Source organism: Schistocerca gregaria, chromosome 2, assembly GCF_023897955.1.
Source record: "Schistocerca gregaria isolate iqSchGreg1 chromosome 2, iqSchGreg1.2, whole genome shotgun sequence".
NCBI classification, from domain to species: domain Eukaryota; kingdom Metazoa; phylum Arthropoda; class Insecta; order Orthoptera; family Acrididae; genus Schistocerca; species Schistocerca gregaria.
In genome coordinates, this window is record NC_064921.1 from 511157765 (window position 1) to 511182037 (window position 24273).

Here is a 24273-nt window from a genome sequence, read left to right on the forward strand (position 1 = left end):
CTGACATGACGAAAGTTTCTAACCGATTTCTCATTCACAAACATCAATTGACCGGCATTGCCTGGTGAAACGTTGTTGTAATGCCTCGTGAAAGGAGAGGAAATGCGTACCATCACGTTTCCGACTTTGATTAAGGTCGGATTGTAGTCTATCGCGATTGCGGTTTATCGTACGGCGACATTGCTGCTCGCGTTGGTCGAGATCCAATGACTGTTAGCAGAACATGGAATCGTTGAGTTCAGGAGGGTAATACGGAACGCCGTGCTGGATCCCAGCCGCCTCGTATCACTAGCAGTCGAGATGACAGGCATCCTACCCGCATGGCTGTAACGGATCGTGCAGCCACGTCTCGATCCCTGAGTCAACAGATGGGGACGTTTGCAAGACAACAACCATATGCACGAACATTTCGACGACGCTTGCACCAGCATGGACTATCAGCTCGGAGACCGTGGTTGCGGTTGCCCTTGACGCTGCATCACAGACAGGAGCGCCTGCGATGGTGTACTCAACGACGAACCTCGGTGCACGAATGGCAAAACGTCATTTTTTCCGGATGAATCCAGGTTCTGTTTACAGCATCATAATGATCGCATCCGTGTTTGGTGACATCGCGGTGAACGGACATTGGAAGCGTGTACTCGTCATTGCCATATTGGTGTATCGTCCAGCGTGATGGTATGGGGTTCCATTTGTTACACGCCTCGGTCACCTCTTGTTCGCATTGACGGCATTTTGAACGGTGGACCTTACATTTCAGATGTGTTACGACCCCTGGTTCTACTTTTCATTCGATTCCTGTGAGACTCTACATTTCAGTAGGATAATGGACGACCGCAAGTTGCAGATCCTGTACGGGCCTTTCTGGATAGAGAAAATGTTCGACTGCTGCCCTGGCCAACACATTCCCAGATCTGCCACCAATTGGAAACGTCTGGTCAATGGTGGCAGAGCAACTGGCTTGTCACAATACGCCAGTCACTACTCTTGATGAACTGTGGTATCGTGTTGAAGCTGCATGGGGAGCTGTACATGTTCACACCATCCAAGCTCTGTTTCACTCAATCCCCAATCGCATCAAGGCCGCTATTACGGCCAGAGGTGGTTGTTCTGGGTACTGATTTCTCAAGATCTATGCACCCAAATTGCGTGAAAATGTAATCACATGTCAGTTCTAGTATAATATATTTGCCAATGAATATCCGTTTATCATCTGCATTTCTTCTTGGTGTAGCAATTTTAATGGTCAGTATGTACCTAGTGTGGGGAGTCAGATGGGATTATGAAGAAAAACCGTATGTAGAATAACAAAACGTCTTGAACGTTAGTGGTGCATCATGCAATGTAATAAGCTGGTCGTGGAGTTCCTGGTGTGTCAGCACAATACAGTTTCAATCCACTGTGAAACCTATGAGGTTGTTTTAAGCTTCCTTTTTATAACGCTTAAAATAAGACAGCTGCATGAGATGGTCCTCAGCAGTCTTCCTATATTCATAGAAGCTGCATAGCAAATAATGACTATTTGTATCCCTCTCTTTGGTAATGTTATTTTGCCCGCACACTTTCATCCATGTTAGTTTTCGCTATTAAGTCTGATACGTAGTGTATACAGATCTTACACTTGGCCGCCCCTCCAAGTTTGGCACCTTAAGCGACGGCTTGTATTAAGAGGATAAAGCAAGTGCATCGGCGGTTAATTGAAGACAGCAAGGATGACTTAACATCGTAGGAAATTAACTACGTTGTTGGAATAGTCTTGGCCTTCACGTTTGACACATTTCTTTGCTATTTTTCCAAAAACTTTCATCTACATCTACATGACTACTCTGCAATTCACATTTAAGTGCTTGGCAGGAGGTTCATCAAACTCAATCATACTATTTCTCTACCATTTCACTCCCGAGCAGCGCGCGGGAAAAGCGAACACCTAAACCTTTCTGTTCGAGCTCTGATTTCTCTTATTTTATTTTGATGATCATTCCTACCTATGTAGGTTGGGCTCAACAAAATATTTTCGCATTCGGAAGAGAAAGTTGGTGACTGAAATTTCGTAAATAGATCTCGCCGCGACGAAAAACGTCTTTGCTTTAATTACTTCCATCCAAATTCGCGTATCATATCTGCCACACTCTCTCCCCTATTACGTGATAATACAAAACGAGCTGCCCTTTTTTGCACCCTTTCGATGTCCTCCGTCAATCCCACCTGGTAAGGATCCCACACCGCGCAGCAATATTCTAACAGAGGACGAACGAGTGTAGAGTAAGCTGTCTCTTTAGTGGACTTGTTCCATCTTCTAAGTGTCCTGCCAATGAAACGCAACCTTTGGCTCGCCTTCCCCACAATATTATCTATGTGGTCCTTCCAACTGAAGTTGTTCGTAATTTTAACACTCAGGTACTTAGTTGAGTTGACAGCCTTGAGAATTGTACTATTTATCGAGTAATCGAAATTCAACGGATTTCTTTTGGACCTCATGTGGATCACCTCACAATTTTCGTTATTTAGGGTCAACTGCCACCTGCCACACCATACAGCAATCTTTTCTAAATCGCTTTGCAACTGATACTGGTCTTCGGATGACCTTACCAGACGGTAAATTACAGCATCATCTGCGAACAGTCTAAGAGAACTGCTCAGATTGTCACCCAGGTCATTTATATAGATCAGGAACAGTAGAGGTCCCAGGACGCTTCCCTGGGGAACACCTGATATCACTTCAGTTTTACTCGATGATTTGCCGTCTATTACTACGAACTGCGACCTTCCTGACAGGAAATTACGAATACAGTCGCACAACTGAGACGATACCCCATAGTCCCGCAGCTTGATTAGAAGTCGCTTGTGAGGAACGGTGTCAAAAGCTTTCCGGAAATTTAGAAATACGGAATCAACTTGTGATCCCCTGTCGATAGTTGCCATTACTTCGTGCGAATAAAGAGCTAGCTGCGTTGCACAAGATCGACATTTTCTGAAACCAAATTGATTACGTATCAATAGATCGTTCCCTTGGAGGTGATTCATAATGTTTGAATACAGTATATGCTCCAAAACCCTACTGCAAACCTACGTCAATGATATAGGTCTGTAGTTCGATGGATTACTCCTACTACCCTTCTTAAACACTGGTGCGACCTGCGCAATTTTCCAATCTGTAGGTACAGATCTATCGGTGATCGAGCGGTTGTATATGATTGCTAAGTAGGGAGCTATAGTATCAGCGTAATCTGAAAGGAACCTAATCGGTATACAATCTGGACCTGAAGACTTGCACATATCAAGCGATTTGAGTTGCTTCGCAACCCCTAAGGTATCTACTTCTAAGAAACTCATGCTAGCAGCTGTTCGTGTTTCAAATTCTGCAATATTCCATTCGTCTTCCCTGGTGAAGGAATTTCGGAAAACTGCGTTCAATAACTCCGCTTTAGCGGCACAGTCGTCGGTAACAGTACCATCGGCACTGCGCAGCGAAGGGATTGACTGCGTCCTGCCGCTTGTGTACTTTACATACGACCAGAATTTCTTCGGATTTTCTACCAAATTTCGAGACAATGTTTCGTTGTGGAACCTATTAAAGGCATCTCGCATTGAAGTACGTGCCAAATTTCGCGCGTCTGTAAATTTTAGCCAGTCTTCGGGATTTCGCGTTCTTCTGAACTTCGCATGCTTTTTCCGTTGCCTCTGCAACAGCGTTCGGACCTGTTTTGTGTACCATGGGGGATCAGTTCCATCTTTTACCAATTTATGAGGTATGAATCTCTCAATTGCTGTTGTTTGAATTTGAGCCACATCACTGAAAACAGGAACACAATTTTTAACGACAGCTAAAAACCTGTTAGAATTGACCATACACCTAAATATACGCCTCATTGTGGTGCCGTCACTTGTCCAAAATCTTGTTTCGATATCCTGAGCCTTTTATGACGTATTATGGACATATACGTTCAGTGGGCCACCCTGTGTGTAACTACAACAGACGTAAGACGACCATAGTCGTCATACTGCATGAAACAAATTTTGTTCGAATAACGACACGTTATATAAGCCACGTTATCTCTAGACTATCATTTTGGGTCAAAACCACGTCAGATGGAGGCTGCCGTGACTCATTCCTGATGTCAGCATCGGGGGTAAGTTGAATGGCGTTTATAGAGTACAGTCATATCTTACAGGTTGCTCCAATACCTTAGTGATAACTTTCCCTGTCTTCATCTGTCGATCCTTAGTTGGCAGTAACATTATCTGACGCTCTGGAGTACTGATATAATACCTGCGCGAATTTTGCACCTTCTGACTACCAGCGGAGTTAATCTTGGGCAACGTGTAATATTTCAGACCTGATAAGATTACTATAACATTAACTATACTTCTTTCTTTGGTTAAGCCATTTGTTGGATTAAGGTTAGCTATAATTATTTCTCGCTAACACAGCTCACTACTGGAAACTGGTACTGACTCGGCGTCTCCTAGGTCTGACGCAAGCGGGATTTTATGCGCCATGAGCTGCGTGAATTACGCCGTAGTTGTTGTATAGCTCCGCAAGTGTTTAAACGTCAAACTCCGGCCACACTCTTCAGACATGATACAGCACTTCGCCTTCCTCTTAATTGCAGTACTATGTGGCACTTGCAGTGCTTCGTCGTATATCGGTGACGATTTAGTTTTACACGAAAACAGTGTGCAGTTGGTTGGAGACCGAGGAAAAGTTTATGGTGATAATTGTAACGTTGTCGGCGATTTTTGTGATATCTACGGAAATTATGGATACATAGTGGGTGACAATGGCGTTATTGTTGGTGAGAGAGGAATTATCGTGGGCAACGATGGAAATATAACTGGCAGTAACGGTAAAATACTTGGAAATAACGCAACAATTCAAGGTGATAACGCACATGTTATTGGCGAAAATGCTGTTGTGATAGGAGATAATGCAACAATTATAGGGAACAAAGCTACAATTGTTGGCGAAAATGGTACTATTCACGCTCATGGTGAAGTTATTCGCGGGAATAGTGCTACCATTGTTGGAGACTATGGAGTAATTTACGGTGAAGGTGGTACCATTTTTGGTGCAGGAGAACATATACGTGAGAAGGAGAGCGGAGTTGTGAATTCCATTGACATCATAATAAAAGATGATAACTGGTAGTTTTCTTTTGACAGAAGTGCAATTTTTTTTAATTGTTTTGTAATATTTTGATCAGAAGATGCCATTTGCTTAGTGAAAGTAGCCGCTACTCTGACAATAAAAGACGCTATTGAAATTGTTTTACTCTCTTGTGACTGACTGACTGTTTGTACTATTATTTTTGGAACTGTCAAGAAGCTTGTTAACAGTCTTTATTGTTATTGAGTGTGTTTAAGTGGCACATGTAGGACTACATCACTTAACACTATTCATTGTATATACACGACAGTCTTGTGTTGTTATATTCTCTTCGCATGTCATGAAGATTGTAAAATATTAGAGGACAATAATTAATCATCCGCAAAAAATAATCATGCCCTCTATAAACTGTTTTATTTTTCTTAGTTTTTTTTGCTTGTTGAGTGACATATTACTTTTCCTTTTATGATTTTACCCACATAATGATCAATAAATGGTTTGTGTTGATTAACAGCTCAGTGTTTAATTGGAGACTACTGATGTCATGTTTTATTGCTTTTATTAAAAGGGTAAGATTAGTATTATTAGAAATCAAGTATTGTTCCATATCTAAACTTAATTTCTTCACTGAATATTACACAGATATTTTAATGAAGCATTTTGAAAGCACTGTACCCTGTGCACTCTATGTTATGTATTGTGAACTGAGCTGCAGCACTGTGTAACGGTGAAAACTAAGATAATTTTATGTAATGAGACTAACTAGTATTTTAATTCTGTTTTAAACCATTTCATGAAAGTTTGACAAAGGGTCAAGCAGAGAAAATCTGTTGCAACTGATTTATAAAAAATGTATTTTTTCACACTCTTCTGTTGTTCTTATTTTTACAATTATCACCAGTTTCAATCAGTGTAGATTATATTTAGATCAGCCATTGTTCTAGAGTAACCATTCTGTTATGAGTTATTAATTGTTCTAAATATCTACTCACAGAATGGATCACTTAAGCCATTCCCTTCTCCCCCCCCCCCCCCCTGACCTAATATATCTGGTTTTCCCAGCATGACTGATTAATGACTGGTCTTCATCATGTTTGTATGAGTTTATCAAGGAGTCATTATCACATTACCTTTGTCACCTAGTATCTGACTTTTGACTGTATAATGGTTGCACACATGGTCCTTCTAGAGACTCAACATCAACTCCAAATATTCTGAAGACTCCTTTGCAAAGAATGAAGATTGTTATTCAAAGTGTACTTCTACTGTAAGCTTGGTGATGTGGAAGAAGGAGACAGGGCTTTAACCAACAGCCAGTGTGCTAGGAACTGAATGCAAACTTCTGCTCCCAATATTGCACACTCAGGGGTCAAGCAAAAGTGTGCAATCACTTGCTGTGTATGTCATTGTACACGAAAAACATTGCTTCAGATGAATAAAGTGAACATTGTAAAGAAACATAAAACTCTTATCTTAATCAGCACCATTAGAGTGTACTATTAAAATTGTTGAGGCTTTGGTGATCACTTGTTGCTATAGTACATGTTGGCTAATGTCTTGGGATCTGCAACAAGTGTTTATTTAATGATTTTTGTGAAGTTTCACCAGCACAAGTGGCTGGTATTTTCAAAGGTTCATCTTCCATTGCCAGGGGGTTGTTTGAAGATTACAAGACAAAAACCAACAGGCAGTGTGTTAGATTGCACAATCCCCATTGTCATTTAATAAAATCATACTGATTATTAGTTGTCATGCTAATCAAATCATTAGAAAAGTACGAACGTCCATAATGCCAACTTATTCAAACAAATGCCATAAGCAGTATTTTTGCAACTAAAATAAATAGTATTGCAAACTCTTGCACTTAATGGTAAGTGTCTTTCACCAACTAAGTTAGTTCTAAAGTAATAAGGCAGCTGACCAAGCATGCCACAATGTATAGTATTGCTCATCATTTAATTAAACATTTCTGGCAACTAGATGAATCTCGGTAAAGGTATTTTATCTCCAATAGTCAGTACAATAAAATCCATAAATCACCTCCACATTATCACAAATCCCTATTCACAAATCCCTTTTCTCACATGAGAGGGCTAGGTATTTATTCCTCTCCTTAACTGGAGCCTTCCAGCTTCTATACTTTTGAACCACACTACAATAACTGTTCCTTTGTGCTTACTATTTACCTGCCACAAAAAGACTGAATGCACTTTCCTGTGCTTCTGCTCATATATGGGCCTGAGAGTTACCATGCTCTTACAGCATCGGTCCATGACTCTCAGAGTTTCCATTGCCCTATCATTCCTTTCCATTCCACTTAAAGGCACCACATCCCAAATGCACTCTTATGATATGTAACATAAAAATCACCTTCCACTAACCAGTGTCCCCAATTTAAAATAAATCTACACTTACTTTTTTATTCCCAGACCATAGAGGCACTTTCTCATTGCTCTGCATAGGACACTAATTAACCCTTGCAATATAAACTCTCTATTTTTAAAAATATAAATTTTCTTTTTTCCGAAATATCATATCTCCGGTAACCCATCATAGTGCTTGTAACTACTTAACCATGATGTTGAGAACTAAATTAATCCACATCCTCAAAGGTTCACTTACAATATTATTTTGCGCCATCTCTAATGGAGCCACCTCTGACATGGAGTTAGAAGCTCATTAACACTTTTTTTTTAAATTCTGTAACCATCTCTACCAATTTAAAGTATCTCCCAACCAAACTTTCTTCAGATATGTAAAGCTGCCACCCTCTCGTACCATTTAAATAAAGATACAGTATGCAACATCCACTCTGATACTAAATAGATGCCCTAGCTCATTAATGGCTTTCTTTTCTGTGTTTGTCCATGGAATATATATAGATAATGTAAATAAAACAGAAAGAAACTTCCACATGGGAAAAATATATTAAAAACAAAGATTCCAAGACTTACCAAGCGGGAAAGCGCCGGCAGACAGGCACATGAACAAAACACACAAACACACACACAGAATTACGAGCTTTCGCAACTGGCAGTTGCTTCGTCAGGAAGGAAGGAAGGAGAGGGAAAAATGAAAGGATGTGGGTTTTAAGGGAGAGGGTAAGGAGTCATTCCAATCCCGGGAGCGGAAAGACTTCCCTTAGGGGAAAAAAAGGACAGGTGTACACTCGCGCACACACACACACACATATCCATCCGCACATACACAGACACAAGCAGACATATTTAAAGGCAAAGAGTCTTTGCCTTTAAATATGTCTGCTTGTGTCTGTGTATGTGCGGATGGATATGTGTGTGTGTGTGTGTGTGTGTGTGTGTGTGCGCGAGTGTACACCTGTCCTTTTTTTCCCCTAAGGGAAGTCTTTCCGCTCCCGGGATTGGAATGACTCCTTACCCTCTCCCTTAAAACCCACATCCTTTCATTTTTCCCTCTCCTTCCTTCCTTCCTGACGAAGCAACTGCCAGTTGCGAAAGCTCGTAATTCTGTGTGTGTGTGTTTGTGTGTTTTGTTCATGTGCCTGTCTGCCGGCGCTTTCCCGCTTGGTAAGTCTTGGAATCTTTGTTTTGAATATATATAGATACTATTTCATGTTTTACATTCTCACAAAAAAAGAATTCTCAGGCTACTGACTGAGCACCTAGCTTGATATTCTCCTAAGTATCCTTTTTACTAGTATGAAACATGCTCCTATTATAATAATATTTCCTTATATGGAGCATACATTTCTTCTGCAAAAAAGAGTCATAATCTGCATCAATGTCAATCCATCAAAATGTTCCTCAGAAATATAAAGCAGCAATCCTTTTGTACCACCCATACCAATTTTGTTACTGGCTTTTTGTATCCCATGAAAGGAAGGTCCACCTTTGCTAGCAGCCATGTACCGTACCAACTTAACAGCAACCACTGTGCATCATTCTATGTGGGTATGACCACTAATGAGGTATCTGTCCACTCAAATGGCCACAGAGGAACTGAGCAAGACATACCTGGACCACTCAGATGCTGAGCATGCCACTCAACACAATGTGCTTGGATTTATTTGCTGTTTCATAGCCCATGCCATCTGGATTCTTCAACCACCACCAAATTTTTTAAACTGTGCCTTTGAGGACCCTCTGTGCAATATCTCCTACACTAGTGTACCACTACCTGCCTTAGCCAGTGCTGGTTTCTGTCCCTCACCTGCTTCTATACCTCCTCTGCTCCCATTTCACACCCAGTACTGTACATCTGCCTCCTCCCCCCCCAAACCACGTGCATAAATTTTGCTCACCCATTATTCCCCAGCACTGCACTACTGATGCTATGCAGCACCTAGGAGCCCACCATCCTACTCTCACCATGTCTCAGCACACTCCCACAGACAGCACTAAAGCATCTTCTGCCACCCTACATTACTATCTCCCCCCCCCCCCCCCCGCCCTAACTCTCCTGCACCACAACCACCAACACCAGTTGAGATCACTATCTACACAGTGGTGCCACAGCATCTGGAAATGACAGTGACGGAGTGTGTGCAAGTATATATATATATATATATATATATATATATATATATATATGTGTGTGTGTGTGTGTGTGTGTGTGTGTGTGTGTGTGTGTATGTGCACATTTCTCCTTCACTACTCTAAAATGTGCCTGTCTGTCACCCAGTACTTCCCTATGTGCTGAGTAGCAGTCTATTCAGTTGATATTGCTATTGTTATGCCACTGTGGATTTTCCATTGTTTAAATAAAGTTCCACCATACATTACCAACTCTCATTCATTAAATTTGTTTCTTTGGGAGGGTTGGTAAATTTTTATACACATCCTTACTTTCTTGTTGACACTCATTTATTTTCTTACAGGGTGTATATGCTACAGGACAACCAGTAAATCAGAGGAAAACCCAGGAATTTTTTCATCCAGATAAAACCTGATAAAAACTCAAGAATTTTTTAGAATTCCTGCAATTTTTCATTGTTTCAGCTTTCAGTTAAATTTTTGTAATTGTGACTGGTAAGAACTGATACTCTAAAAAATAATTTTATTTTTGCCCAGTATTGTAAAATAATACTGCAACCATAAAACATAAATGACAGAATAACACTAAAATAAAACTTTAGTTGTGCTGTTTATAACAATAGAATAGATTTCACACACAAATGTCTACTGACAGCAAAATGTGTCAGAGGATTTTGGACGAGGACTGTGCAATACTTTGTGACAACCAACTGCTTTCAATGAGCCTGACATCACAACTGTTTACATTTCTAACAGGTAACAGGAAAATATTGTGAATTATGGTTTGAGAAGCATTATTTTCAAAGTAAATTTCCTTTTGTGCAATATAAATTCTGTTATGTGTGAGAATGTGTGATGAATTTCTTGTATCATTGAGTGTTTGAATCTTATTCACAACAGCACTACAACAACTAACCAACCAGAAAAATTTTGAGACCAGAAGACCAGGGATTTATGCCATCATTATGTTTGATATGTCTTACAGGGTAACACACTAAAAGGCGAACTTTCAGGGTTAGTACTACACATTTGTTTTAGTTGTTCCATTGATTAGAAATTATGCTGTAATGATGGCAAACAGTGTAATTATCCTTTAAAAAGTACAAGGTGAGTTCTTGATCAATTTTACACGTAATTGGTTTTCTATAGAAAAGTCCAAGTGCACGACGGAACATTTATTCATCCAGGTAACTGGACAGCAGTGAATTTTACAATTGTGCTTGCAAGAAATTTTGAGCTGCTGCAATTTAAGCTGTGCTCTTAGGATACTGCCTAACCACAACATTAGAAGAAACGTCAAAAAATTTTTGATGGCCAATATTTTATGTGAAATATTTCTTTTCTTGTAGCTATACTGCATGTATATTAATTTAAACTATTAACATTTTTGATTTGTGTATTTGCACTGCTTAACAGAGATGTTGCTATTGGCTGACTACAACACTTGTCCTGTCATCTGAATATCTGCTGTCATTAGCTGGTGATATAATGTGACAGGAACTAAGATCAGCTAACGAAAGCACATCACTGAGAGATTTCAATGCTTTGTTAGCTAGTGTGCTGTATTTGGTGGATTTCATATTTATACTTTGGTAATACAAAAATATACAGTTCACATATTACTGTGCATCGAAGATCTTCCCCAAAAAAATGTTGTTTTTTCACTATGTTTTGTTTTCTAAAGTACTAGGATGTTCTATCCTAGTGTATAAAATCTTTACCAGTCAAAGGATTGGTGAGTTTTACAGCTCCAAGGGAAAGTATATTGTCATTTAACATGGAAACAATGGATTTTCACCTGTGGTGTAGTATACTTTCAGCTGGGGAAAAATGTATTTTAACCCAGGAAAAAGTGTGTTTTCACCTGGGGAAAAGTCTATATTTAACTGGTAAACACACTATTTTAGTTCCAAGAGTAATTTAGACAATGCACTCAGTACGAGGTTCTCAGTGCCTTTAATATACTTCACTTGAAAAACAAATTTCTGTAGAAACCAAGCCCAAAGTGCTACTTGGTAATGTAATAGTTTACCCTTCATTAAAAAGTTATTGCTTGATATAGTGTAAACAACTTCTTAAAGGTACCAAAACTTCTTTCTCTATTGCCTGATATTTGTGTTAATCATTTGTCAAAATTCCTCTAGAAAAAAGTTATTGATTGGTGAAGCTCACAATAATTTACTCATATTTTTTTAAAGTCTCATCTTCCAATGCATCAGTGATTCTTTCAAAATTACAACTGAACTCTAGATAGTATAAGGGAAGAACAACTTTCTTGATCTTGTCAAATTTGATTTTACCCTCAGTTGTTAATTGCCACTTTGTGAATTGTTTTGTCAGTTTTAACACAGAGCATGTGTCCAGTGTATGCCCATTACTAGAACATTGTATGGAATTTATTCACAGATACATCTAAAATAGGACGAGACATTTGTAATGTGTCAGTTACAGTCGAAAAACACCAATGAGATCACATTCAGCAGCATGTGGAAGGGAAAAAGCTCTTTAAGGGTAAAATCTAATTGGTCTCAAAAATAGATGATTACAGTAAGAACAAAGGATGACAATGCAGCAAATGTAGTGTGAGCCATCAGTTTATTGACGGTGAACTGTTATCTTCAAGAAACAGTAAAGTTTGTTTATAAGTTATGAAATAAAAGGTTAAAAAGTAAGGGCAGGTCATTCAGACCTCACTATCTCCTCAGATCTGAGTGATCTGGTCTTCTCCACTGTACACCTCTCCCCTCCCTGAGGAAGGAACTATTTATTCCAGAAGCTGTAGTTCAGTTGGTGTAACTTTATCCATGACAGCTTCAGTGGGCTACATAGCACAGCTTTGTGCATCAACCTCAACCTATAATGTAATGTGATGTGATTTTGTAAATGTCTCTATAGCAACACCTCCATGTTGTCACAGCTCTGTAAATGGCTAGTGTTTTCACCTGCAGCTGGTAGCAATTTGCAGCTTAAAGCTGGCAACAGTGCTGCGAGCTGTCAGGGATCTTATTATGCCATGTCTCATATAGGAAATAAGTGTCTATCAGCAGTACTATACATTTAGCCTTCTGAAATAAATAATAGGCAGCAACTCTGTCTCATAATTAATTAGTTTTGTCAACTGAACTTTCCATTGACACAGAAAAGATTATTTGTACTTACCAGAATTCCTGATTTCAGACTTAACAATTTAATTATTGAACTGAATTTTTGCAAGTCATACTAGGAAATATGTTTCTGTAGAGATTATCTTTTAAAACCTTGCCGTTGAGGCAAGTGGAAGGTGTAGAGGGGTAGTGGGTAGGTGGAAAAAGAAGAGGGGTATACAGAGATGGAAAGAAAGAGGGAGAGGAGGATATGGTCAGAGAGTGGGGGGAGGAAGATGTGACCAGAGCGAGAGGGTGGAGGAAATGGATATAGAGAAGGGAAGAGAAGATGAAGAAACAGAGAGACATGGGGAAGAGGTATGTAGAAGTGAGAGGCTGAGGTGCACAGACAGTGGGTGGAAGAGATGGTCACAGAGGGGCTGGGGAGGGGGAGGAGGAAGCATTTTCATATGTATGTCAAATTTTCTTCAAACTTCTTCTATCCTGCATTCACACTTAGCAGGACCTTTGCTGTAATTGTTCAAAACACTCCTTGAAAGATCCAGATGGCATGGGATGTGAAGCATCCATTGAACCCTAACATATTGTGTTTTTTGCCACTGCTTGGACAACTGTGCTCAGTCTGGTAGTGGTCATTCATTCTGGTGGACAGCTAGTTGTTGGTCATATACACATAATGTGGTGTGCAGAAATTGCAGCAGAGCTAATACATGACATGGTTTCTGCCACAGGTGGCCTTGCTCTGATGGTATAGGATACCTATGTGTCAGGACTGAAGTAAGATGTGCTGGATGTGTGAATCAGTCAAGTCATGGATGTGGGTCTTCTACAGGGATATGACACTGTGCATATGACCCAGTGGCAAGGAGTTGGTAATAGAGGTGGCTCAGGGATGGATCAGCGTGTGATTAAGTTTGGTTGTGCTGTGGTATACCACATTAGGAGGGTAGTGATGATTTGCCTGTCCATTTTCCTTTGAGCTTCCCTATTACAAGACGTCCATAAAAGTTGATTCCAGATATGTTTTCATTGTTGTATGTATGATGCATTAGCTTCATCATAACCGAAAATTCATAAAAGCAAAGCTTTATGTAAATAAAAGCTAACAGCATTCCAAATTTTGCAGTTTCTGCCCTGTCTAGCTTTAATATAAAACTGCCCTGCCTCGAGAAGACTCTTCATCATAAATGTGTAGTTATTGGTACAAGTTATTCATTACATGCCGTATCATCATATAACAAAGTCTCACAATCTCTTAAGTACTCAAGTACTACATATGCGAGTTCATTTAAACCCATAACGTTCTAATTTCAACCAAAATATTGAATTCCTTTATACCATAAAAGTTCATATTCTTCATTCTATGCTCAAAATTGTCAACAGCTCAGCGTCATAGGTAGTTTGCACCACACACTTGCAGGATAGACATTTCTGCTGCCATGAAGTAATATTCTCATTCTTATCACGACGACACTTTTGCATATTTTGAGGTAAAAATTAAAGATAACTCCCGTTCTTTAAAAAAACAATGTGGTATATTCACAGCACTCATTAACTTTATAAAAATCGCACACATTTACACATTCATTAAATATTAAATATAAACATTTGTATATTATATATATTTATGTATAAATGCATACTAAGTTTTCATGCAATCGCACTTGCACTTTTTCACTTGTGAACAGTCAGTACTGTAGAACATCAGTTTTAATAGACTGCACAATTCATTCACTCTCATACTGTCCAGTCTATACAAACACTGACTGATCACAAAGACAGAGTTTAAAACTATTTCTACTTTGAGCACATACACATTCATTAGGGCAAGAACCCACTTCTAACCCATTTATGTGGATATGCAAAACTGCACACACACACACACACACACACACACACACACACACACACACACACACACACACACCACTCAGAAACACTATCCGCTTGACTTCAACACAGAAGTTCAATTCACTTGTGTAAACTCAATGTTAGTGATCAGCCTTCATCTGTTTAAATACAGACACTTGAAGCAAGGCATTTCTGTCTATCTTCCAGAGTCATTAATTTGTCCTTGAGCATTTTTGTGACCAGAAGAGGGGAGCCAATTCTTTTTTGTTTGTTTTCATTCACTGTCACTGGTCTTCACTATCACTGTCACTTTTATCTGAAAGATAAAGTATATTATATTGTGTTTTATTATCCTTCTGATACATGCCACTATAGCAATATGTTTAAGATTCAAAGAGAGACCATGCATAGGAAAAAAGTCTAAAGTAATTACGTGTCCAGAAACAGAAAAGTCAGGGCTGAAGGCTGAACTCAACAGAAAACACAAGGTACAAGTGTAAGCAAAGTACAAAGGATAAAAAAATTGTTAATGTGGATCCTCTTCTTTTGACACAAATGTTAGTTGTATTTTAAGAAAAATTCAGTTGTTAAACTGTTATAGTACAATGAGGCAAAATGACTGGTCAGTACTTATTTTCTGGAGCCAAACTTACAAGTACACAGAGTAAAAGTAGGAGAAACTATCTCTAGCTTTTGGAACTTGGAAGTACCTTTTCAGGAAGAGAAGGATTAGTTGGTGAGATTAGGACGAGGAGAAAGTCACTCAGATACCAGATTAAGAGAGACTCGGCTGTTATGAGGAGACAATGAGACAAATATTTATTCACAACAGAGCAACCTATTTGTCCTTCCAGCCTTCCCCAACCAAGTCCTCAAAGATTGCAAACATTGCAAAAAACTAGGAATATCCATCTTCTTGCTAAAGCTGATCTGGCAAACTGTGGCTTGCAGGCCATTCGCCTCCAGAGAGCAATTCCCCCTCCAACTCTACCTGTACTGTGTGGTCACAGCCACACCATAGCACATTATGGGCTTATCTGTCTGCAGTCAAGAGGGGCTGCCTTAGAGTACTTCCTCAAAGCATTCATTCTTGCACCTTTACAGGCATTGATTTCTCTCACCGATTTATTCATATGTACTCTTCTTAATATTTGTCTACTGCTCAGACTGTCATTTCGGTTGCTAATGTGGCTATTATTCTGGTTTCAATTCTGTTTATTGTGATGGCTGTTATGGCTTTTGAAAATGTAGGGTAAAAACACTGAAAACCATTTTTCAATGATGAGTGAAAGACTAAGATCTTTTGTACACAATTCTGATGAAAAATCTGATTGTTTAATATGTAAAAAGTGGTTAAGTCAAAACGAAAGTAGTAATTTCATTTGACATGTCTGTTTTCTCCATGTAGAAATACCCAGCCATTACACTTATGACAGATAATGTGCTTTAGTGGATGTTGTTGTGATCTTCAGTCCTGAGATTGGTTTGATGCAACTCTCCATGCTACTTATCCTGTGCAAGCTCCTTCATCTCCCAGTACCTACTGCAACCTACGTCCTTCTGAATCTGCTTAGTGTAGTCATCTCTTGGTCTCCCTCTACGATTTTTACCCTCCACGCTGCCCTCCAATACTAAATTGGTGATCCCTTGATGCCTCAGAACATGTCCTACCAACCGATCCCTTCTTCTGGTCAAGTTTTACCACAAACTTCCCTTCTCCGCAATCCTATTCAATACTTCCTCATTAGTTATGTGATCTACCCATCTAATCTTCAGCATTCTTCTCTAGCACCACATTTCGAAAGCTTCTATTCTCTTCTTGTCCAAACTATTCATCGTCCATGTTTCACTTCCATACATGGCTACACTCCATACAAATACTTTCAGAAATCACTTCCTGACACTTAAATCTATATTTGATGTTAACAAATTTCTCTTCTTCAGAAACTCTTTCCTTGCTATTGCCAGTCTACATTTTATATCCTCTCTACTTCGACCATCATCAGTTATTTTGCTCCCCAAATATCAAAACTCCTTTACTACTTTAAGTGTCTCATTTACTAATCTAATTCCCTCAGCATCACCCGACTTAATTCTACTACATTCCGTTATCCTTGTTTTGCTTTTGTTGATGTTCATCTTATATACTCCTCTCAAGACACCGTCCATTCCATTCAATTGCTCTTCCAAGTCCTTTGCTGTCTCTGACAGAATTACAATGTCATTGGCAAACCTCAAAGTTTTTATTTCTTCTCCATGGATTTTAATACCTACTCCAAATTTTTCTTTTGTTTCCTTTACTGCTTGCTCAATATACAGATTGAATAACATCCAGGAGAGGCTACAACCCTGTCTTACTCCCTTCCCAACCACTGCTTCCCTTTCATGTCCTTCGACCCTTATAACTGCCATCTGGTTTCTGTACACACTGTAAATAGCCTTTCGCTCCCTGTATTTTACCCCTGCCACCCTTAGAATCTGAAAGAGAGTATTGCAGTCAACATTGTCAAAAGCTTTCTCTAAGTCTACAAATGCTAGAAACGTAGGTTTGCCTTTCCTTAATCTTTCTTCTAAGGTAAGTCGTAGGGTCAGTATTGCCTCACGTGTTCCAACATCTGCTTTCTTTGGGATTGGAATTATTATATTCTTCTTGAAGTCTGAGGGTATTTCGCCTGTTTCATACATCTTGCTCACCAGATGGTAGAGTTTTGTCAGGTCTGGCTCTCCCAAGGATGTCAGTAGTTCTAATGGAATGTTGTCTACTCCCGCGACCTTGTTTTGAATCAGGTCTTTCAGTGCTATGTCAAACGCTTCACGAAATATCATATCTCCCATTTCATCTTCATCTACATCCTCTTCCATTTCCATAATATTGCCTTCAAGTACATCGCCCTTGTATAGACCCTCTATATACTCCTTCCACCTTTCTGCTTTCCCTTCTTTGCTTAGAACTGGGTTTCCATCTGAGCTCTTGATGTTCATACAAGTGGATCTCTTACCTCCAAGGGTCTCTTTAATTTTCCTGTAGGCAGTATCTATCTTACCCCTAGTGAGATAAGCCTCTACATCCTTACATTTGTCCCCTAGCCATCCCTGCTTAGCCATTTTGCACTTCCTGTCAATCTCATTTTTGAGACGCTTGTATTCCTTTTTGCCTGCTTCATTTATTGCATTTTTATATTTTCTCCTTCCATCAATTAAGTTCAATATTTCTTCTGTTACCCAAGGATTTCTACTAGCCCTCGTCTTTTTACCTACTTGATCCTCTGCTGCCTTCACTACTTCGTCCCTCAAAGCTACTCATTCTTCTTCTACTGTATTTCTTTCCCCCATTCCTGTCAATTGTTCCTTTATGCTCTCCCTGAAACTCTGTACAACCTCTGGTTCTTTCAGTTTATCCAGGTCCCATCTTCTTAAATTCCCTCCTTTTTGCAGTTTCTTCAGTTTTAATCTACAGGTCATCACCAATAGATTGTGGTCAGAGTCCACATCTGCCCTCGGAAATTTACAATTTAAAACCTGGTTCCTAAATCTCTGTCTTACCATTATATAATCTGATACCTTTTAGTATCTGCAGGGTTCTTCCATGTATACAACCTTCTTTTATGATTTTTAAACCAAGTGTTAGCTATGATTAAGTTGTGCTCTGTGCAAAATTCTACCAGGCGGCTTTCATTTCTTAGCCCCAATCCATATCCACCTACTACGTTTCCCTCTCTCCCTTTTCCTACACTCGAATTCCAGTCACCCATGACGATTAAATTTTCATCTCCCTTCACTATCTGAATAATTTCTTTTATTTCATCATATATTACTTCAATTTCTTCGTCATGTGCAGAGCTAGTTGGCATATAAACTTTTACTACTGTAGTAGGTGTGGGCTTCGTATCTATCTTGGCCACAATAATGCGTTCACTATGCTGTTTTTAGTAGCTTACCCACATTCCTATTTTCCTATTCATTATTATACCTACTCCTGTGTTACCCCTACTTGATTTTGTGTTTATAACCCTGTAGTCACCTGACCAGAAATCTTGTTCCTCCAGCCACCGAACTTCACTAATTCTCAATATATCTAACTTTAACCTATCCATTTCCCTTTTTAAATTTTCTTACCTACCTGCCCGATTAAGGGATCTGACATTCCACACTCTGATCTGTAGAACGCCAGTTTTCTTTCTCCTGATAACGACATCCTCTTGAGTAGTCCCCGCCCGGAGATCCGAATGGGGGACTATTTTACCTCCGAAATATTTTACCCAAGAGGACGCCATCATCATTTAATCGTACAGTAAAGCTGCATGCCCTCGGGAAAAATTACGGCCGTAGTTTCCCCTTGTTTTCAGCCGTTCGCAGTACCAGCACAGCAAGGCCGTTTTGGTTAGTGTTACAAGGCCAGATCAGTCAATCATGAAGACTGTGGCCCCTGCAACTACTGAAAAGGCTGCTGCCCCTCTTCAGGAACCACACGTTTGTCTGGCCTCTCAAGAGATACCCGTCCGTTGTGTTTGCACCTACGGTACAGCCTCCCCACCAACGGCAAAGTCCATGGTTCATACTAGAAGATTTAATGATAGGAATTAATCCTGTCAATATGCTAGGCAACCGCTTATGACATCAAATCGCTCAAGATATTCTATCACATATAGCTGTACACTAATTCTGTGAATAAATTCTGACTATCTGCATTGTTGTCCTTAAACCAGTTTATCCCATGACTGTGATAAATGTGTGCACTTACAACTATCAGTATATATGCAAGCTGTCAAAAATCTGAAATGACTTGTAACTGCAGCTTAGCTTACCAAATATTAGGATAGAAAATAGAGAAAATAGTAGGTGTTGTAAAAGATGTAACTATGTACTTCTCACTTTAATGGATAAGTGTTAGAGAAAACCGTTTAACTGCTTATGGGAACATGGTCAGTAATCGGGATATAGAAAACTTAATTCTCATATATGTTGTTGCTTGTATATATTTACACTTGACACTGCATCGATACAGAATGAAGTGTAACAAAGAACTGACTAAAGTAAAGTTAAGTTGAAATCTCGTCAGAGCACTTAGAGTTCACAGATATTAAGTTTTGTGGTGGATATGAATTATTGACGTCAGTCAGATCCCCCCCCCCAGAATAGAGTACTACATATGTCATAGGGCGAGGGCCAGCGGACATCGATGTCGGTGGAAATCATGCACGTAGGTAGGTGCACCAGAGGTACTTCCATCTCGAACGAGGTTTGATTGCACAGGCGGAGTGGCGAGAGGCAGGTCCACTTCGTAGTCAGTCAGCCACCGTGGCCGGATGAGACGGTGGCTGGCATGGAAGTAAGTGGGCGGGGCAGTTTACGGCGTGGTGGAGGTGTGGTGGCACTTAAGTGGATCGAGCTGTCCATAGAAATTAAAGCACGTAGAGATGCTCAGTCACACTCATGCGGGAGTGTGAGGTTATGTGAAATGTTGACGTGTAAGAGACCGCCCGATGGCGGACCTCAGTATCTGTCAAAAGAATGGGCACTCAGTCGTTGAATGTCACTACAGAAACGTCGTTCACTTGGTGAGGCGGCGCCCTGCAGGAGAAACTGATGGTAGGTGTGTGTGTCTCCGACATTGGAGGTGAGGGTGCGAAACCTGTGCAGGGTAAAACAGGGGGTAAGGTCAGGAAACCAGCAACTGGTGACAGTCTTTGACTGAAGAGGTGTGCGGTGAGGTTGGTGGGAGGACATCTACGTAATCAATCAAGGGTGGATCGTCTACAGAGTCCGACTGCGATGGTGTGAGACCATCAGGGTCGACAAAAGCCAGTTTCAGGCGATGCAGAAAAACTGTCTGTGTGCGGTCTTTAATCATGATATCAAAAGTCGTGAAAACCCGCCGCAGGGGGGCCAAGATAAGGAGGTTGAAGAGGCTGCCTAACCTCATCATCACGTAGAATGACATGGAAGCAATTGGAGAGTGCGGTAGGAACATAAGTCTCAGGTGGTGAGTGACTGATGGGTGGGTGCAAACGCGTTTGTTGAAAACGCGTGCGCATCCGGCTAATGAAATCAGCCATGGAGGGAAGATCCTCGCTAACCTGGGGAAGAATAAGTTCCCCTGGTAGGACCGGATTCTCGCCGAAAAAAAATTTGGATATAGCCCCCTGTAGGTTAGGTTTATAGATCGAGTGTAGACCAAGTAGCACTGATGGGTGAGCTTCCGACCAGAGACAATCATGGCATCGAAGGGCTGTCTTGAGGGTGTGGTGGCATCTCTCCACCAACCCATTGCTTTGGGGTGACAGGCAGTAGTGTGTATTTTTTTAATACCACAGATATTGCAGAGGATGGTGAAAAGGGAGGATTCGAGCTGTCAATCCTGTTTGGTGGTGACAGTGGTCAGGATCCCCAAACGAGCAATCCACGAGCCAATGAAAGCCTTGGCTACCATCTCGGCAGTAATGTTACGGAGAGCTACAGCCTTGAACCAGTGAGACAAACCGTAGATGGTTGATAAGATATATCTATGGCCCTCCGAAGGAGTGAGAGGCTCGATCACATCAATATGTGTGTGACGGAATCATACTGCAGGAATGTCGAACTTGCCCAGAGACGGGAGGTGTGGCAGCTGATCTTGCTCTGCTGGCAAGCGACGCAACTGCACGCCCAGGTTTGATAGTCCCGTCTGATATTCTTTCAAACAAAACATTCTGGAACTAGATGTGTGGTGGCTCAAACACCCAGGTGGGGTATGTTATGCAGGGCTTCGAACACCTGTCAGCACAGCCCAGGAGGGAGCAAAGGCCATAGGGTTCTGGCTGAAGAATCACACTACACATCATCGGAAACGACAGGAAATTTAGCCTTTGTGAAAACAAGTGATGTTTTTGGGTCTTGTACGAGAGCCTGAGAATCTTCATCAGAAGCTTGAAGGGAGGCCAGATCGGAAAAATCAACGATGCGGGAAACAGCATTGATCCACAAGAAGAAATCCACAGCAATTGTATCTGCACCCTTGATGTAACGGACATCCATTGTGAATTGAGAAACCAGGTCAAAGTGGGGGTAACGTCGAGGGGGTGGGTCCTCAGGTGGGTTGCAGAACGCTTCTGCCAGTGGTTTGTGATCGCTGAGAACGAAAAACGAAGGTCCCTCGATGTCGGGGTGGAAATGTTCGATTGCCTCGTAAACAGAAAGGAGCTCTCTATCGAATGCAGAATATTTTCTCTGAGCTGTAGATAGTTTCTTGGAGAAGAAATGAAGAGGAGAAAACATGTCACCCCTGAGTTGTTGCAACACTGCCCCCACCGTGATGTCGCTGGCGTCTGTAGTGATGAATACCTCGTCCGAGGGGTCTGGGTGGGCGAGTGTCACAGCGTGAGCTAAATAAGTCTTCAGAGCATTGGAGCAGTCCAAGAGACGGGTTTGATACCGGAAGTTTGTTTCCCTGTTAGCATGTCCGTCAGGGGTGCCTGAACAGTGACGGTGGAAGGCAGATGGCGATGATAGTTGTTGATGGTGCCGAGGAAACAGCATAGCTCTTTGTAAGTAGCCGGGGGCAGCAGAGACGTGATAGCCTGCACACGAGGTTTCGGAGGCCGTATTCCATCAGCGGAGACAGTGTAGTCTAGGATGGAGACTGACGCCTGGTGCAACTTGTCTTTGTTGACCTCGACACCGTTGTAGTTCACGGTCTGGAGAACCGTAGACAGATGGTTTTCATGTTCCTCCGCTGAGCTGCTGAAAACAAGAATGTCGTCCAGGTAAGCAAAGCAAAACTCGAAGTGTCGCAAGATAGAGTCAATGAAACATTGCCAAGTTTGCGCCGTGTTCTTTAGGCCGAACGGCATGAAGTGGTATTGGAATAAACCGAGCGACGTGATAATAGCTGTCTTAGGAATGTCTTCCGGTGCCACGGGCATCTGGTGGTACGTAGGCTTACAGTCAATAACACTGATAATTGTGGCACCCGATAACAAATGAGTAAAGTCATTGATGTTCGGCACTGAGTAATTGCCCATGATGGTACGAGCGTTTAAGCATCTATAATCGCCGCTCATTCGAAAAGATCCATCGTGTTTGGGGACGAGGTGGATTGGCGAAGACCAGTAGCTATATGAAGGTTGCAGAACACCTGCCACCAAAAGTTCATTAATCTGCTGCCGAGCCGCACGCAACTTGATAGGGTTGAGGCGTCGGACCTTATGCCTAATAGGAGGGCCAGCAGTGGTAACTATCTTGTGTGTTGTTCCATAAGTGGCGGAAAAACTGAGAACTGCACATGAGATTTTTTAACGTCCTGGTGTCGAGTCTTCGGACGAGTAGGGTGCGACGGGGCGTAGCTGTTAGCGCGAGTGGGGAAAGGTAGGACGAAAGTCACGTCTCTTAAAGGGAGCGCAGCGTGTGGAGGGGGTGGGAGCACGCGCAGTGCTGAGCGAAGGGGAACGGGCGGCGACTGTCCGCTGTTAACCTTGCACTGGGCAACCGGCATGGTCGAGAGCAGTGCCACAATGGCGCTGTGGCCAGCGAGAGAGAGAGGGGGAATGTTTATCAACATGCACTGTAGCTGTCGGAAAGGTGGGCGTGGTCGCAACGCATGCACGACTGTCATTAGCAGCACTGTTTGAAACACAAGGCACTGGATGAGGCGAGCGCAACTGGGGGGTTGGAACGTCATACGCAAGTAAAGTTTGTGGACTAACCTGGTGAGAGTTCGGGCTAGGCTTGGCTGAGCAGTCTTGTTTAGGAGGGGGCGCCAGTGACCGCAGTTGCAGAAGCAAGGTACGATCCGCAATGATCTCGCTGTAAATGAATGCAATGCGTTGTTTCAACTTCTCGTTGTCCTGGCAGTCGCCGTCGCCGAGTCATATTCTGACAGTAGGCCCGTAACGCATGTCACAATGTTACCCGCAAGGGCAGAGTACTCACGTATGATATCGTATGTTGCGGTGGAAACAGAGTATTGGGCGTAGGTGTGGGTGCACGGTATGTGAGTGTTCGTAGGATGGTGGAGCACTGAACCCTGTATGACGTTCGGAGATAGTTCGTAATGAGACAAAAATCCATACTGAGGATCGGTTCATCGATGACGGCAATGTAGAACATCCACGGAAAACATAGAGAAGGAGATGGGGTCACCGTAACCTTTACTGAGCCTGAGGTAGGTAACGTCGACGCGTTGACAGCTCGTAGAAGTTATTTTGTCTGCGAAGAAGTGGATGGAGCCATCGAAACAGGTATGATCAACATGTCAGCGCCAGTGTCGACCAGAAAAGCTAGACCTGACACAATGTCAGTAACATAGAGACGACCACTCGACCAGGCAGATGAGTGAACGGAGTGTAATGTAAGAGGACACCTGTTAGGTTCCTCACAGGACTCGGCGTCATCTCTTAGTTCCCGCAGTCGGCTTTTGGGTGTAGGCATGGCAACCTGCACTTCTTGGCATCGCGTAGCCGAACACTTTGTGGTACCAAAAAAATGGCTCTGAGCACTATGGGACTTAACATCTGTGGTCATCAGTCCCCTAGAACTTAGAACTACGTAAACCTAACTAACCTAAGGACATCACACACATCCATGCCCGAGGCAGGATTCGAACCTGCGACCGTAGCAGTCGCGCGGTTCCGGACTGAGTGCCTGAACCACTAGACCACTGCGGCCAGCTGTGGTACCAGCAGAAAGGATGAGCAGGGTGAGGAGGAGGTGGAGACTGCAACAG

The 24273-nt window shown here is 41.6% G+C and overlaps 1 protein-coding gene across 2 annotated transcripts in view; it reads right to left on the reverse strand.

Annotated features, from left to right (window-relative positions):
• Positions 1–24273, reverse strand: part of LOC126329244 (sushi, von Willebrand factor type A, EGF and pentraxin domain-containing protein 1) — a 505108-nt gene that overhangs the window by 76022 nt on the left and 404813 nt on the right. Inside the window, exon 64 of one of the 2 annotated variants that reach the window (XM_049996137.1) lies at positions 14838–14889. The exons of the other annotated variant lie outside the window; for it this stretch is intronic. Within the exon in view, the coding sequence (XP_049852094.1) occupies positions 14858–14889 (32 nt within the window). The 3' untranslated portion in view covers positions 14838–14857. Of the gene's footprint in view, positions 1–14837; positions 14890–24273 lie in introns of those variants that run through there. 2 annotated transcript variants of the gene reach the window in all.